Source organism: Phyllobates terribilis, unplaced genomic scaffold (assembly GCF_046119375.1).
Source record: "Phyllobates terribilis strain yellow unplaced genomic scaffold, ASM4611937v1 Scaffold_5__5_contigs__length_657084704, whole genome shotgun sequence".
NCBI classification, from domain to species: Eukaryota; Metazoa; Chordata; class Amphibia; order Anura; family Dendrobatidae; genus Phyllobates; species Phyllobates terribilis.
Window position 1 is genome coordinate 6,029,828 of NW_027362765.1, and position 15,848 is coordinate 6,045,675.

Here is a 15,848-nt window from a genome sequence, read left to right on the forward strand (position 1 = left end):
TGACGTGGGGTGTGCCTGCAAGGGTTAATTCATCTCCTCACACTCAACCCAACACTCAACCTCTGTTCTAGGCTATAAAATGAGCGTAAATAACACCCCGACTTGGTCCGCACACCCCGGTTACAGAACACGATGCCACCTCTCATCAAACCCCAGGTGATAAGTCCCCTAAATACAGTGGGTACGGAAAGTATTCAGACCCCTTTAAATTTTTCACTCTTTGTTTCATTGCAGCCATTTGGTAAATTCTAAAAAGTTCATTTTTTTCTCATTAAAGTACACTCTGCACCCCATCTTGACTGAAAAAAAACAGAAATGTAGACATTTTTGCAAATTTATTAAAAAAGAAACACTGAAATATCACATGGTCATAAGTATTCAGACCCTTTGCTCAGACACTCATATTTAAGTAACATGCTGTCCATTTCCTTGTGATCCTCCTTGAGATGGTTCTACTCCTTCATTGGAGTCCAGCTGTGTTTAATTAAACTGATAGGACTTGATTTGGAAAGGCACACACCTGTCTATGTAAGACCTCACAGCTCACAGTGCATGTCAGACCAAATGAGAATCATGAGCTCAAAGGAACTGCCCAAGGAGCTCAGAGACAGAATTGTGGCAAGGCACAGATCTGGCCAAGGTTACAAAAGAATTTCTGCATTACTCAAGGTTCCTAAGAGCACACTGGCCTCCATAATCCTTCAATGGAAGAAGTTTGGGACCACCAGAAGTCTTCCTAGACGTGGCCATCCAGCCAAACTGAGCAATCATGGAAGAAGAGCCTTGGTGAGAGAGGTAAAGAAGAACCCCAAGATCACTGTGACTGAGCTCCAGAGATGCATTGGGGAGATAGGAGAAAGTTCCACAAAGTCAACTATTACTGCAGCCCTCCACCAGTCGGGCCTTTATGGCAGAGTGGCCCGACGGAAGCCTTTCATTAGTGCAAGACATGAAAGCCCGCATAGAGTTTGCTCAAGAACACATGAAGGACTCCCAGACTATGAGAAATAAGATTCTCTGGTCTGATGAGATGAAGATAGAATTATCACCAAAAAGTTCTAAGCGGTATGCGTGGAGAAAACAAGGCACTGCTCATCACCTGCCCAATAAAATCCCAACAGTGTAACATGGTGGTGGCAGCATCATGCTATGGTGGTGTTTTTTAGCTGCACGGACCGGACGACTGGTTGCAATTGAAGGAAACATGAATGCGGCCAAGTACAGAGATATCCTGAATGAAAACCTCTTCCAGAGTGCTCTGGACCTTAGACTTGGCTAAAGGTTCACCTTCCAACAAGACAATGACCCTAAGCACACAGCTAAAATAACAAAGGAGTGGCTTCAGAACAACTTTTTGACCATTCTTGACTGGCCCAGCCAGAGCCCTGACCTAAACCCAATTGAGGATCTCTGGAGACCTGAAAATGGCTGTTCACCATCCAACCTGACGGAACTGGAGAGGATCTGCAAGGAAGAATGGCAGAGGATCCCCAAATCCAGGTGTGAAAAACTTGTTGCATCATTCCCAAGAAGAATCATGGCTGTACTAGCTCAAAAGGGGGCTTCTACTCAATACTGAGCAAAGGGTCTGAATACTTATGACCATGTGATATTTCAGTTTTTCTTTTTTAATAAATTTGCAAAAAATTCTACATTTCTGTTTATTTTCTGTCAAGATGGGGTGCAGAGTATATTTTAATGAGAAAAAAATGAACTTTTTAGAATTTACCAAACGGCTGCAATGAAACAAAGAGTGAAAAAATTTAAAGGGGTCTGAATACTTTCCGTACCCACTGTATGTTAGTGTCAGACAATCAAAAAGGCCACACACTCTCTGAAAGGCTATGGATTCTTTAAAGCATACAAGGATCAAACCTATTAAAGATTTTAAGCTTTAATATAAAAATATACAGTGTTTACAAATAAAGGTATAAAAAGGTAAAAATAAAACCACACAAATATGCAAAACAGCTATAAAATAAAAAGGGATAAATAACAGAATGCCTTAATGTTTACATCTACAATTAAGTTCTATTTCCTTGAGGGAAGGGGAATGAATTCTGAATCAGACCGGCACATCAGGCCCTCACATGTGAGCAACTTTCTTTTGTGCAACCCATTTTTTATATGCCTGGTCCTAGGCTCATGTTTCCTGGACGGACTGGATTAGAATATTACAATTGCTGGTCTGTGACTGGATCCTGGGCTAATTTAGGGGCAAGCACTTTGCATTTTAAATAGTTTGTGTCTCAGTATTCTTCCAGGAGACCCCACTATGGTTCTGAGTTCCAGCAATAAGAGTAGGCAGACATTGTCTTTGTGTAGAGACGGTCATGTGGATGCTAACTTAACTAGTTATTTTACTGCTGTTCTACATTTCCTTTACAATGATAAGTTTCCTTCACACGCATTTCACCAATTTTGTAACTAAATATATTTCTAAATGTGCTATTGACATGAAATTCTCACCAGAATGTCACACAAGAAAGATCTCATCATGGGTAAAACCAGTGAGCTGTCTCAAGACCTATGCAACTTTATTGTTGCAAAACATACTGATGGCATTGGTTACAGAAGAATTTATAAACTACTGAAGGTCCCAGTGATCACTGTTGCATCAATTATCCGGTAGTTGAAAAAAACATAATTTCAGCATAATTGGCCATAACCAGGTTTCAGACAGTTTTAGAAAGAGGAGTGAAAAGAATTATACAAAAATTGTCCAAGAGCCAAGGATTACATGAGGAGAGCAGCAGAAAGACCTGGAATCAGCAGGTACAATTTTTTTCAAAGAAAACTATACTCCTCCTTCATGGCCTGTGTTATGCACACGCCCGGACTGACTGGCGTGTGCGGGTGTTGTGGTTCCACTGGACCATGGACCGGAGAGTGCCTGGAGGGGCGTGACTAAGTATCTGGCCGATCCGACCAAGGTGGCACGACGGCATACGACGCCAGTGCACCAGGGAGAAACCGGGCAGAGGGACCAGGTGCTACTCCAGGTCAAACTCCGGACACGGGGGTTGACCCACACTGGGATTACTGGAACAGGCAGGTTAGGCTGGCACAGACTGGTGGATGTAAGCAAACACGGCAGGTATGCAGATGGGTGGATACAGGCGAGTATGCAGGCAGGGAGGTACTGGCCGAAAGGACGGGCTGGAGCACAGAGAGGTTAAGACCCAGTACAGACTGGGTCACAGAACCGCAGATGCGGTAGACAACCACAGCAGAGGGAACGCCCGAAGCGGTGGGCAAGAACAGAGCAGGACGGGGCTGCAGGAGCAGCGAGCACAAGCAGGGCAGGACAGGACTGCCGGAGCAGCGGGCAGAAGCAGGGCAGGGCGGAAACCGCAGAAGCAGTAAGTAAGATAAGAGCAGAGCAGAAACCGCAGGAGCGGCAAGCAAGGCAAGAGCAGAGTGAAAACCGCAAGAGCGGCAAGCTAAGCAGGAGCAGAGCGGACACCGCAGAGCGGTAAACAAGGCAGGAGCAGAGCAGAAACCGCAAGAGTGGCAAGCTAAGCAGGAGCAGAGCGGACACCGCAGAGCGGTAAACAAGGCAGGAGCAGAGTAGAAACCGCAAGGGCGGCAAGCTAAGCAGGAGCAGAGCGGACACCGCAGAGCGGTAAACAAGGCAGGTGCAGAGCAGAAACCGCAAGAGCGGCAAGCTAAGCAGGAGCAGAGCGGACACCGCAGAGCGGTAAACAAGGTAGGAGCAGAGCAGAAACCGCAAGAGCGGCAAGCTAAGCAGGAGCAGAGCGGACACCGCAGAGCGGTAAACAAGGCAGGAGCAGAGCAGAAACCGCAAGAGCGGCAAGCTAAGCAGGAGCAGAGCGGACACCGCAGAGCGGTAAACAAGGCAGGAGCAGAGCAGAAACCGCAAGAGCGGCAAGCTAAGCAGGAGCAGAGCGGACACCGCAGAGCGGTAAACAAGGCAAGGGGATAGGACTCTGTTCACAAAGAACAGACGGAGAAGGAAAGGCAGAACCAGAAGCACGCACAGTACTTACATAGAAGTAGCGAGCGTACACTAAATTCACAACAGAGGTACAGAGACGACGAGAAGGAATTTAGGAGCAGGTTCAGATTCTGCAGAAAGACGCAGAAAACAGACATAGAGGGAAAAGGGAGACAAGGTTAAAGTAGAAACGTGGCACAGACAACAGGGAACAGAGGAACGGGAACAGAGACAGCAAGGCAGGAACACATCAGGACTCTGTTCAGACGGGAACAGATACCGCAAGGCAGGAACACAAACAGGACTCTGTTCAGACGGGAACAGATACCGCAAGGCAGGGACACAAACAGGACTCTGTTCAGACGGGAACAGATACCGAAAGGCAGAGACACAAACAGGACTCTGTTCAGACGGGAACAGATACCGCAAGGCACAGACAGGCAGATCTAGGAAGGCGAAAGAACAGGCAAGAAGCGTGTTCACAAGAACAGACCACAGTTCAGACACAGAACTGGAAAACAGGCAGGAAAACAGGATAGGACCTGGCATGTCAGAGACAAAAAGCCAACTGACAAGAAACAATGCTCAGGCGCCATCTTGAGGAAGAAGGTGGTATAAATACCCAAAGATGGACAGCAATAGGCTGAAGGTGCAACAGGGGCGTGTCCGCAGCAGGTACAAGAAACAGGAAGTTCAGCGGGCGTCGCCCTATGCAGCCAAAGTGGAGCAGAGCAGAGCACAAGGAAAGAAACCAGACCAGGAAGCTGGGTGGGAGATGAAGTTTGCGATCTTGCATGATGAGAGATGGAACACCATGCAAGAACGCCGACAGGTATGCTACAGTACCCCCCCCCCCTTACGCCCCCTCTTCTTCAGGCCTGCAAGGATCTTCCGCAGGGAATTTGGGGGCCAATCCCTCTCTTCAAGGAGATTACTTCTATTGTCCACAGGAGGAGACAAAACTGGTCTTATAATCTGGATGGCTAGGATGCGACTTCCCATCCAGCCATCTTCAACAACAGATGAAACGGGTGAAGTACCAGTAACAGCACACAAAAAAGTCTCTCTACATTTATTTTTAGGCAGCACCCCAAAAAGTTCAGGAGACAACTGGAGGTCCTCTGCCGGGTTGGAGGGGTGCAGAGACTCGGGGGTAGCCTCTGCTTCGGGGTACATCTTGTCAAGCTCACAGGATGAAATGGGCAAAGTATCAGGTACAAGGTGTAGAGAAGACACTGCCTCTTTGTTATGTGATGGTACCCCGGAGGATTCAGGAAACAACTGGGGGTCCTCCGCCAGGCTGGAGGGATACCGAGACTCGAGGGTAACCTCTGCTTCGGAGTACACAAGGTCAGACTCACTGGAAGAAGCGGGTGAGGTATCAGGTACCGAGTAAAGGAGAGTCTCTGTCCATTCGCTATCAGGTAGCACCCCGAAGGGTTCAGGAGACGACTGGAGGTCCTCCGCCTGGTCGGAGGGGTGTAGAGACTCGGGGGTAACCTCTGCTTCGGAGTACACTAGGTCGGACTCACTGGAAGAAGCGGGCGAGGTATCAGGTACAGAGAATAGGAGAGTCTCTGTCCTTTCGCTACCAGGTAGCACCCCGAAGGGTTCTGGAGACAACTGGAGGTCCTCCGCCTGGTCAGAGGGGTGTAGAGACTCGGGAGTAACTACCACTTTGAGGCACCCATTGTCAGGCCCACAGGACTGAGCGGACGAAGTATCGGGTACCGGGTGTAGGGAAGTCTCTCTCCAATTGTCATCGAGTGGTATCCCGGAGGCTTCAGGAGGTAACAAGGGGTCCTCCGCCAGGTAGTAGAGGTGTACAGACTCGGAGGTAAACACAGCTTCGGAGCATCCTTGGACATGCACACTGGTTAAAGTGGGTGTAGAATCTGATGCCAGGTGCAGGAAGCTCTCCTGTGTGGACTCTGGATGGGTAGCAGTCTCTTCTGGCTGGAGAACTGGTGCACCACCCACGCACATCACCCGCTGGGGCTTCTCCGGGATACAGGAAGATGAAGCTTCAGTAGGGACTTCAAGGTTGGGGTCAGGAGGTCTCAGGGAGGACAGACCCTGGCGTGACGGCTTGCCTCTGCGTCTAGCACGTCTGGACTGCCTCTTGAGGTTGGGAGCAGTATTCCGGAGAGTGTAGTCATCCTGAGTGGATTCAGGGCAAGCAACAGTCTTTTCGGGCAGGAGAACTTGTGCGCTACCTATGCACATTACCCATCGGGGCTGCTCCGGGATACAGGGAAGTGAAGCTTCAGCAGGGGCTTCAAGGTTAGGATCATCGAAAGCCAAAAGGAAGGCCACCAGGAAGGCCTGTAGGTCAAGAACGATAGGATCCTGTGCTTCCCATAGGGGGTTGATCCATTCCAAGGCATCACCCGCTAGGTTGGACATTATAAATCCCACCTTAACCCGATCAGAAGAATAAGCATTAGCATAGAACCGGAACTGCAGCAAGCATTGCCACACAAACGCACGGCATTGTTTTGGATCCCCGTAGTACCGTGGTGGATCCGCGGGAGCAGGTGCAGCTTCAGCAGGGACTCCAGGGTTGGGGTCATCGAAGACCATTAGGAAGGCCACCAGGAAGGCCTGCAGGTCAAGGACGATAGGATCCCAAGCTTCCCATAGGGGGGTGACCCACTTCAAGGCATCCCCCGCTAGGTAGTCAATTATAAATGCCACTTTAGACCAATCAGAAGGAAAAGAAAGAGGGTAGAACTTGAAGTGCAGCATGCATTGCTCCACAAATGCACGACTTTGTTTTGGATCCCCATAGTACTGGGGCGGATCCGCAGGAACGGGTGCAGAAAGCTCCATCTGGACGGGTGCGAAATTAGCCTGGAACTCAGCTAGAGAAAAAAAAAAATATATATTTATTTATTTTTAATGCACGTATTAGCTGGAAAACGTCTCAGAGAGCGAAGGCCGTGGGGCTCAACGGGAACCATGGCCTGAGCATGCTGTTATGCACACGCCCGGACTGACTGGCGTGTGCGGGTGTTGTGGTTCCACTGGACCATGGACCGGAGAGTGCCTGGAGGGGCGTGACTAAGTATCTGGCCGATCCGACCAAGGTGGCACGACGGCATACGACGCCAGTGCACCAGGGAGAAACCGGGCAGAGGGACCAGGTGCTACTCCAGGTCAAACTCCGGACACGGGGGTTGACCCACACTGGGATTACTGGAACAGGCAGGTTAGGCTGGCACAGACTGGTGGATGTAAGCAAACACGGCAGGTATGCAGATGGGTGGATACAGGCGAGTATGCAGGCAGGGAGGTACTGGCCGAAAGGACGGGCTGGAGCACAGAGAGGTTAAGACCCAGTACAGACTGGGTCACAGAACCGCAGATGCGGTAGACAACCACAGCAGAGGGAACGCCCGAAGCGGTGGGCAAGAACAGAGCAGGACGGGGCTGCAGGAGCAGCGAGCACAAGCAGGGCAGGACAGGACTGCCGGAGCAGCGGGCAGAAGCAGGGCAGGGCGGAAACCGCAGAAGCAGTAAGTAAGATAAGAGCAGAGCAGAAACCGCAGGAGCGGCAAGCAAGGCAAGAGCAGAGTGAAAACCGCAAGAGCGGCAAGCTAAGCAGGAGCAGAGCGGACACCGCAGAGCGGTAAACAAGGCAGGAGCAGAGCAGAAACCGCAAGAGCGGCAAGCTAAGCAGGAGCAGAGCGGACACCGCAGAGCGGTAAACAAGGCAGGAGCAGAGTAGAAACCGCAAGGGCGGCAAGCTAAGCAGGAGCAGAGCGGACACCGCAGAGCGGTAAACAAGGCAGGAGCAGAGCAGAAACCGCAAGAGCGGCAAGCTAAGCAGGAGCAGAGCGGACACCGCAGAGCGGTAAACAAGGCAGGAGCAGAGCAGAAACCGCAAGAGCGGCAAGCTAAGCAGGAGCAGAGCGGACACCGCAGAGCGGTAAACAAGGCAGGAGCAGAGCAGAAACCGCAAGAGTGGCAAGCTAAGCAGGAGCAGAGCGGACACCGCAGAGCGGTAAACAAGGCAAGGGGATAGGACTCTGTTCACAAAGAACAGACGGAGAAGGAAAGGCAGAACCAGAAGCACGCACAGTACTTACATAGAAGTAGCGAGCGTACACTAAATTCACAACAGAGGTACAGAGACGACGAGAAGGAATTTAGGAGCGGGTTCAGATTCTGCAGAAAGACGCAGAAAACAGGCATAGAGGGAAAAGGGAGACAAGGTTAAAGTAGAAACGTGGCACAGACAACAGGGAACAGAGGAACGGGAACAGAGACAGCAAGGCAGGAACACAAACAGGACTCTGTTCAGACGGGAACAGATACCGCAAGGCAGGAACACAAACAGGACTCTGTTCAGACGGGAACAGATACCGCAAGGCAGGGACACAAACAGGACTCTGTTCAGACGGGAACAGATACCGAAAGGCAGAGACACAAACAGGACTCTGTTCAGACGGGAACAGATACCGAAAGGCAGAGACACAAACAGGACTCTGTTCAGACGGGAACAGATACCGCAAGGCACAGACAGGCAGATCTAGGAATACGGCCCCTAGAAGGCGAAAGAACAGGCAAGAAGCGTGTTCACAAGAACAGACCACAGTTCAGACACAGAACTGGAAAACAGGCAGGAAAACAGGATAGGACCTGGCATGTCAGAGACAAAAAGCCAACTGACAAGAAACAATGCTCAGGCGCCATCTTGAGGAAGAAGGTGGTATAAATACCCAAAGATGGACAGCAATAGGCTGAAGGTGCAACAGGGGCGTGTCCGCAGCAGGTACAAGAAACAGGAAGTTCAGCGGGCGTCGCCCTATGCAGCCAAAGTGGAGCAGAGCAGAGCACAAGGAAAGAAGCCCGACCAGGAAGCTGGGCGGGAGATGAAGTTTGCGATCTTGCATGATGAGAGATGGAACACCATGCAAGAACGCCGACAGGTATGCTACAGCCTGTATGTACGCTCACCACTCAAGACTCCATTGCTCAACAAAAAGTATGTTTAAGCGTGTTTTAAAGTTTGCTGAACAACATTTAGACAAGAATGTGAAATACTGGGAGAAAAAAGTCTGGTCAGATGAGACCAAAATTTAACTCTTTGGATGCCGTATTACACACCATGTTTGGTGACCGCAAGGCACTGCATGTCACCACCAAAACTCCATAGCCACATTGAAGTTTGGAAGTGGGAATATCATGATGTGGGGCTATTTTTCAGCATACGGCAAACTTTATATCATTGAAGGAAGGATGAATGGACAAATGTACCGAGGCATTCTTGATAAAAATCTGCTGTCATCTACCAACATGATGAAGATGAAATGAGGGTTTACATTTAAGCAAGACAATGATTCCAAACACACAGCCAAGTAAACTTTCAATAGATTTCAGATTAAAAAAAATAAAGCTGCTACAATGACCATATTAGAGGTCTCAAATCTCCCAGTGGGTGACAGATTCCCTTTAAAGTGGCGAGTCTCAACTTTAATTTAAGGGTAGTCACATCCTAATTGGAGTAAAGGTTTAGGAATCACAGCTCTTTAAAAACCCTTTGCAACCTATGACGTCTTAGTACGTCATAGGCTACCTCCCCCGCTTCAGTGAGGGCTGAGCCCGCACTGAACCGAGCACGTCAGCTGATTCTTACAGCTGACGTGCCCGCAACAGCCACGGGTGGAATCGCGATCCACCCGCGGCTGTTAACATGTTAAATGCCGCTGTCAATCTCCAACAGCGGCATTTAACGCGCGCTTCCGGGAAGCGCGTCCTAAGCCCCGCCCATCGGCAACCCCGTCATGTGATCGCGGGTCACCGATGGGTGGGCATGACATCCCAGGGTCTGCAGCAGACGCCTGTGGTTGTCATGCGCTGGTCGCTATGAGCGCCACCTAGTGGTCGGCGCTCATAGCACAGGACCAATTCTGCTATATGCAGGGGATCTGCTGATCCACTGTATGTAGCAGAGGCGATCAGATAGTTGCTGCTTCTAGTCTCCTACGGAGACTATAGAAGCATGCATAAAGTGAAAAAAAAGTTTTTAAAAGTATAATTTTTTTTTTTTAAAAAATAAAAGTTTAAATCACCCCCCTTTCGCCCCATTCAAAATAAAATATTTTAAAAAAAACCCTACATACACATATTTGGTATCGCCGCGTTCAGAATCGCCCGATCTATCAATATAAAAAAAGAATTAATAAAAACGGTAAACGGCGTAACGAGAAAAAAATTCTAAACGCCAGAATTACGTTTTTTGGTCGCCGCAAAATTGCAATAAAATGCAATAACGGGTGATTAAAACATCGGATCTACCCCAAAATGATATCAATAAAAACGTCAGCCCGGCGCGCAAAAAATAAGCCCTCACCCGGCCCCAGATCCCGAAAAATGGAGACGCTACAGGTCTTAGAAAATGGTGCTATTTTTTTTTTTTTTACCAAATTTTGGAATTTTTTTTCACCACTTAAATATAAAAGAACCCATACATGTTTGGTGTCTACGAACTCGTAATGACCTGTAGAATAATAATGGCTGGTCAGTTTTAGCATTCAGTGAACGTGGTAAAAAAAATAAATAAAAAACAACTGTGGTATTGCACTTTTTTTGCAATTTCACCGCACTTGGAATTTTTTTCCCGTTTTCCCGTACATGATATGGTAAAACTAGTAATGGCGTTGAAAAGTACAACTCGTCCCGCAAAAAATAAGCCCTCACATGGCCATATTGACCAAAAAATAAAAACACTATGGCTCTGGGAACAAGGGGAGCAAAAAACGAAAACGCAAAAAAGGAAAATGCTCTGGTCCTTAAGGGGTTAATATGGAGCTGCCTCTTTTTCAAGGGACCAAAAGTAATTGGACAATTATCGCAAAAGCTCTTTGACTGGCTGTATGGGCTCTTCCCTCATTAATCCATCATCAATGAAGCAGATAAAAGGTCTGGAGCTGATTCCAGGTGTAGCTTTTGTATTTGTAAGCTGTTGGTGTGAACCCATAACACAGAATGGAGCTCTCAACAAAAGTGAAAAGATCAAATCCACCAAAGAGATAGCAGAAAACGTAATAGTGGCCAAATCAACAGTACAGTGCATTCTGCAAAAAAAAAGTGCACTGGTGAGCTTTGGAACTCAAAAAGGTGTGGACTCACTGAAGAAAACAGTGGTGGATGATTGCAGAATCTTTCCATGGTGAAGAAAAGCCCCTTCACAATATCAACCTAAGTGCAGAACACTTTCCGGGAAGTATGTCTTTCAGTGTCTACATCTACCATAAAAGATGAGACTTTATGAGAGCAAATAAAGAAGATTCACCACAAGGTACAAACCATTAATCAGGCTTAAAAATACAAATACCAGATTAGACTTTGCAAAAAAAAACATCTAAATAAGTCAGTCCAGTTCTGGAAAAGCATTTTTGGGACAGATGAAACCAAGATCAACCTGTACCAGAATGATGGGAAGAAGAAAGTATGAAGAAGGCTTGGAATGTCTCATAATTCAAAGCACAGCACATCCTCTGTAACATATGGTGGAGGCGGTGTGAAGGTGCGGGCATGCATGGCTTCCAATGGTGCTGGGTCACTAGTGTTTATTGATGATGTGATTGAAGACAGAAGCAGCCGGATGAATTCTGAAATGTACAAGGTGATACTTTCTGCTTAGATTCAACCAAGTGCAGTAAGGTTGATTGGATGGTGCTTCACAGTACAGATGGACAATGACTCAAAACATAGTGCAAAAGCAAAGAAGTAGAATATTCTGCAATGGCCAAGTCAGTCACCAGAGCTGAACCCCATTGAGCTGCATTTACAGGCTTAAAGAAGTTGTCCACTACTTGGACAACTCCTTGTCATACCCTACACTTGGTCCGGATAAAATAAAAAAAGCTTATACTCGCCTCCCGTGATGTCGGGACTCGCAGTCCCAGGGCTCTCGTGCGGTTGTTGTGACACGTGAGCCAGGCCCCGAATCATAGCTGGCGTCACTATCCCTGCCTTCGTACGAATTAAACATGAAGAGGAAGTCAGAGATCAACTGCAGACCGGACTTTCTCTTTATGTTCAGTTCGACAGAAAGCGGGGGGATAGTGACACCAGCGTGTTTGATGACGTCCACGGCTTCCAGACTTCAGGCAGTAATTACAGCAAAGGATTCTCTACAAAGTATTAAACATGAACATTTTATTTATGGTAACGTTCATTTGTCCAATTACTTTTGAGCTCCTGAAAAGAGGAGGCTTTGTAGAAAAATGATTGCAGTAACTAAATGTTTAACAAGATATATTTGTTCAACCCCTTTAATTAAACCTGAAAGTCTCCACTTTAATTGCATCTCAGTTGTTTCATTTTAAATCCAGATTAGTGGCCTGCAGAGCTGAAATCACAAAGATTCACTGTCCAAATATTTCTGGACCGAACTGTATTCATATATTTACACTATATGGACAAATATTGCATCTCTTGCCCCCAAAATAAACCCAAAATGTTGTCCTGCCCCTTTTCCTAACTCACAATCCCAAAATAGACAAGGACATTCGGAGTTGCCAATCCTCCCTCTTTTGTAGACTTCAGGAGATAAAGCATCTTCAGCCTCGGCTCTTTACTTCTCCTACAAACAACATGGGGAGAAAACGAAACACTTTTTTTTAACCAGTTATTTTTTATTCTAGTTTTTTTTTTATGAAGGGGAATTACAAAAAAATGTCCCCAATCCCCTTTCCCTTCTCCCAATCCATAATGCTGGGGTAAGATTATCTCTACAGAGACCCCTGTACAGGAATATTAGGGCTGCAGCGACATCACATCTATTATACAGAGAATAGCGCTATCTCCATAGCTCTGTACACAAGGACATAGAGATCAGACAAGGTCCTCATATTCAGGCAGCTTCTATTCTACTCCAACCCTCTTTATAAGAACAAGATCAGAGTCTCATTATACCGAGCAGAGAAGCTCCAGGGACAAAGACCCCGTCTGGTCCTAACACGCTGGGGGCCCGGAGTATCCAGCCACGGGGCCCGGATTCTCTCATTTGTGGCCCCAGCGTTTCTTGTAGAATAAATCCCTTTCTCATCCAGTCCTGTAGTAATGACTTTGTTATCAGGTTTTGTAGGAGGGTTCGTCTGACTCCATCTTATGTTATCAATATCTGTGCGAGAAACAAGAGACGTCCGAGCGCAGTTTTACCGAGTGTCCAGTGTCAGTTCTTCTACAGTCTGATAAAGAGCCGCGGTGTCTCAACCGAACCTGGGGGGTATACAGATGTATACAGCATACACACGGCTCCGCTCCGTACACACGGCTCCGTACACACACGACTCCACTCAGTACACCTCATACACACGTGGCTCCGCTCAATACAAAGATGACTCCACTATGTAGATACATGGCTCTGGTCTGTATACAAACCGCTCTGTACACACGGCTCCAATCTCTGTACACGTACGGCTAAGCTCCGTAAACAGTGTACACACGCGGCTCCGCTCCGTACACCTCGTACACGCGCGGCTCCGCTCCGTACACACGGCTCCGCTTCGTACACCTCGTACACGCGCGGCTCCTCTCCGTACACCTCGCACACACGCGACGCGGCTCCGCTCCGTACGCCTCGTACACACGCGGCTCCGCTCCGTACGCCTCGTACACACGCGACTCCGCTCCGTACGCCTCGAACACACGCGGCTCCGCTCCGTACGCCTCGAACACACGCGGCTCCGCTCCGTACGCCTCGTACACACGCGGCTCCGCTCCGTACGCCTCGTACACACGCGGCTCTGCTCCGTACACACGCGGCACCGCTCCGTACACCTCGTACATGCGCGGCTCCGCTCCGTACACGTGCGGCTCCGCTCCGTACACCTCGTACACGCGCGGCTCCGCTCCGTACACCTCGTACACGCGCGGCTCCGCTCCGTACACCTCGTACACGCGCGACTCCGCTCCGTACACCTCGTACACACGCGGCTCCGCTCCGTACACCTTGTACACACGCGGCTCCGCTCCGTACACCTCATACAAGCGGGGCTCCGCTCCGTACACCTCGTACACAAACGGCTCCGCTCCGTACACCTCGTACACACACGGCTCCGCTCCGTACACCTCGTACACGCCCGGCTCCGCTCCGTACACCTCGTACACACGCGGCTCCGCTCCGTACACCTCGTACACACGCGGCTCCGCTCCGTACACCTCGTACACACGCGGCTCCGCTCCGTACGCCTCGTACACACGCGGCTCCGCTCCGTACGCCTCGTACACATGCGGCTCTGCTCCGTACACCTCGTACACACGCGGCTCTGCTACATCCACACTGTAAACCCCTCCTGACCCCACACATAAACTTCAGCTCATCCAGCACCATGACAACCAGCACAGCAGAGTCCTGCATCCACTGAGGCCCCTGATCATGTGACCCCTGACTCCTCCCCTCCTGTGACCTCATCACAGCTCCTGTGCGCACAGAGCAGCCATATATGTGGTGGCGGCTCTGCAGGTGGAGGTATGTGGAGACCCCATTACTGGGCCCAGGGGGCATTAACCCCTTCAGCACCGAGACTCTTTTGAAGTCTGGTGTTGCCCCTTTATAAGAATCATAAGGTTTTTGTTCTGTTTCCTGTAATAGATACATACGACCCAACTATGGAGACAGGAAGGGAGGAAACGTATTGTTCTCATAGTACAGGACCCCTTTACTGCCCCACAGTGTAATGCCCCCATTATGCCCCTTATGCAGGATGTATCATGCCCCCACAGTGTAATGCCCCCATTATGCCCCTTATGCAGGATGTATGATGCCCCCACACAGTGTAATGCCCCCATTATGCCCCTTATGCAGTATGTATGATGCCCCCCATTATGTAATGCCCCCATTATGCCCCTTATGCTGGATGTATGATGCGCCCACACAGTGTAATGCCCCATTATGCCCCTTATGCAGTATGTATGATGCCCCCACACAGTGTAATGCCCCCATTATGCCCCTTATGCAGTATGTATGATGCCCCCCACAGTGTAATGCCCCATTATGCCCCTTATGCAGTATGTATGATGCCCCCACACAGTGTAATGCCTCCATTATGCCTCTTATGCAGTATGTATGATGCCCCCACACAGTGTAATGCCCCCATTATGCCCCTTATGCAGGATGTATGATGCCCCCACACAGTGTAATGCCCCTTATGCCATATGTATGATCCCCCACACAGTGTAATGCCCCCATTATGCCCCTTATGCAGGATGTATGATGCCCCACACAGTGTAATAACCCCATTATGCCCCTTATGCAGGATGTATGATGCCCCTTATGCAGGATGTATGATGCCCCCACACAGTGTAATGCCCCCATTATGCCCCTTATGCAGTATGTATGATGCCCCCACACAGTGTAATGCCCCCATTATGCCCCTTATGCAGGATGTATGATGCCCCCACACAGTGTAATGCCCCTTATGCAGTATGTATGATGCCCCCACACAGTGTAATGCCCCCATTATGCCCCTTATGCAGGATGTATGATGCCCCCACAGTGTAATGCCCCCATTATGCCCCTTATGCTGGATGTATGATGCCCCCATTATGCCCCTTATGCAGTATGTATGATGCCCCCACAGTGTAATGCCCCCATTATGCCCCTTATGCAGTATGTATGATGCCCCCACAGTGTAATGCCCCCATTATGCCCCTTATGCTGGATGTATGATGCCCCCACACAGTGTAATGCCCCTTATGCAGTATGTATGATGCCCCCCACAGTGTAATGCCCCCATTATGCCCCTTATGCAGTATGTATGATGCCCCCACACAGTGTAATGCTCCCATTATGCCCCTTATGCAGTATGTATGATGCCATCACACAGTGTAATGCCCCCATTATGCCCCTTATGCAGGATGTATGATGCCCCCA

General features: G+C 49.0%; 2 protein-coding genes across 3 annotated transcripts in view; both read left to right on the top strand.

The window, feature by feature from the left end:
* Positions 1-15,848, top strand: part of LOC141271723 (uncharacterized) — a 91,242-nt gene that overhangs the window by 43,409 nt on the left and 31,985 nt on the right. Inside the window, exon 11 of the mRNA XM_073681818.1 lies at positions 11,101-11,106. Within this exon, the coding sequence (XP_073537919.1) occupies positions 11,101-11,106 (6 nt within the window). The remainder of the gene's footprint in view (positions 1-11,100; positions 11,107-15,848) is intronic.
* The window catches only part of LOC141271718 (gastrula zinc finger protein XlCGF66.1-like), a 30,636-nt gene continuing 29,147 nt past the window's right edge, over positions 14,360-15,848 (top strand). For both annotated transcript variants that reach the window (XM_073681813.1, XM_073681814.1), the window contains exon 1: positions 14,360-14,444. The gene's annotated coding sequence lies outside the window, so the exon portion shown is untranslated. The remainder of the gene's footprint in view (positions 14,445-15,848) is intronic.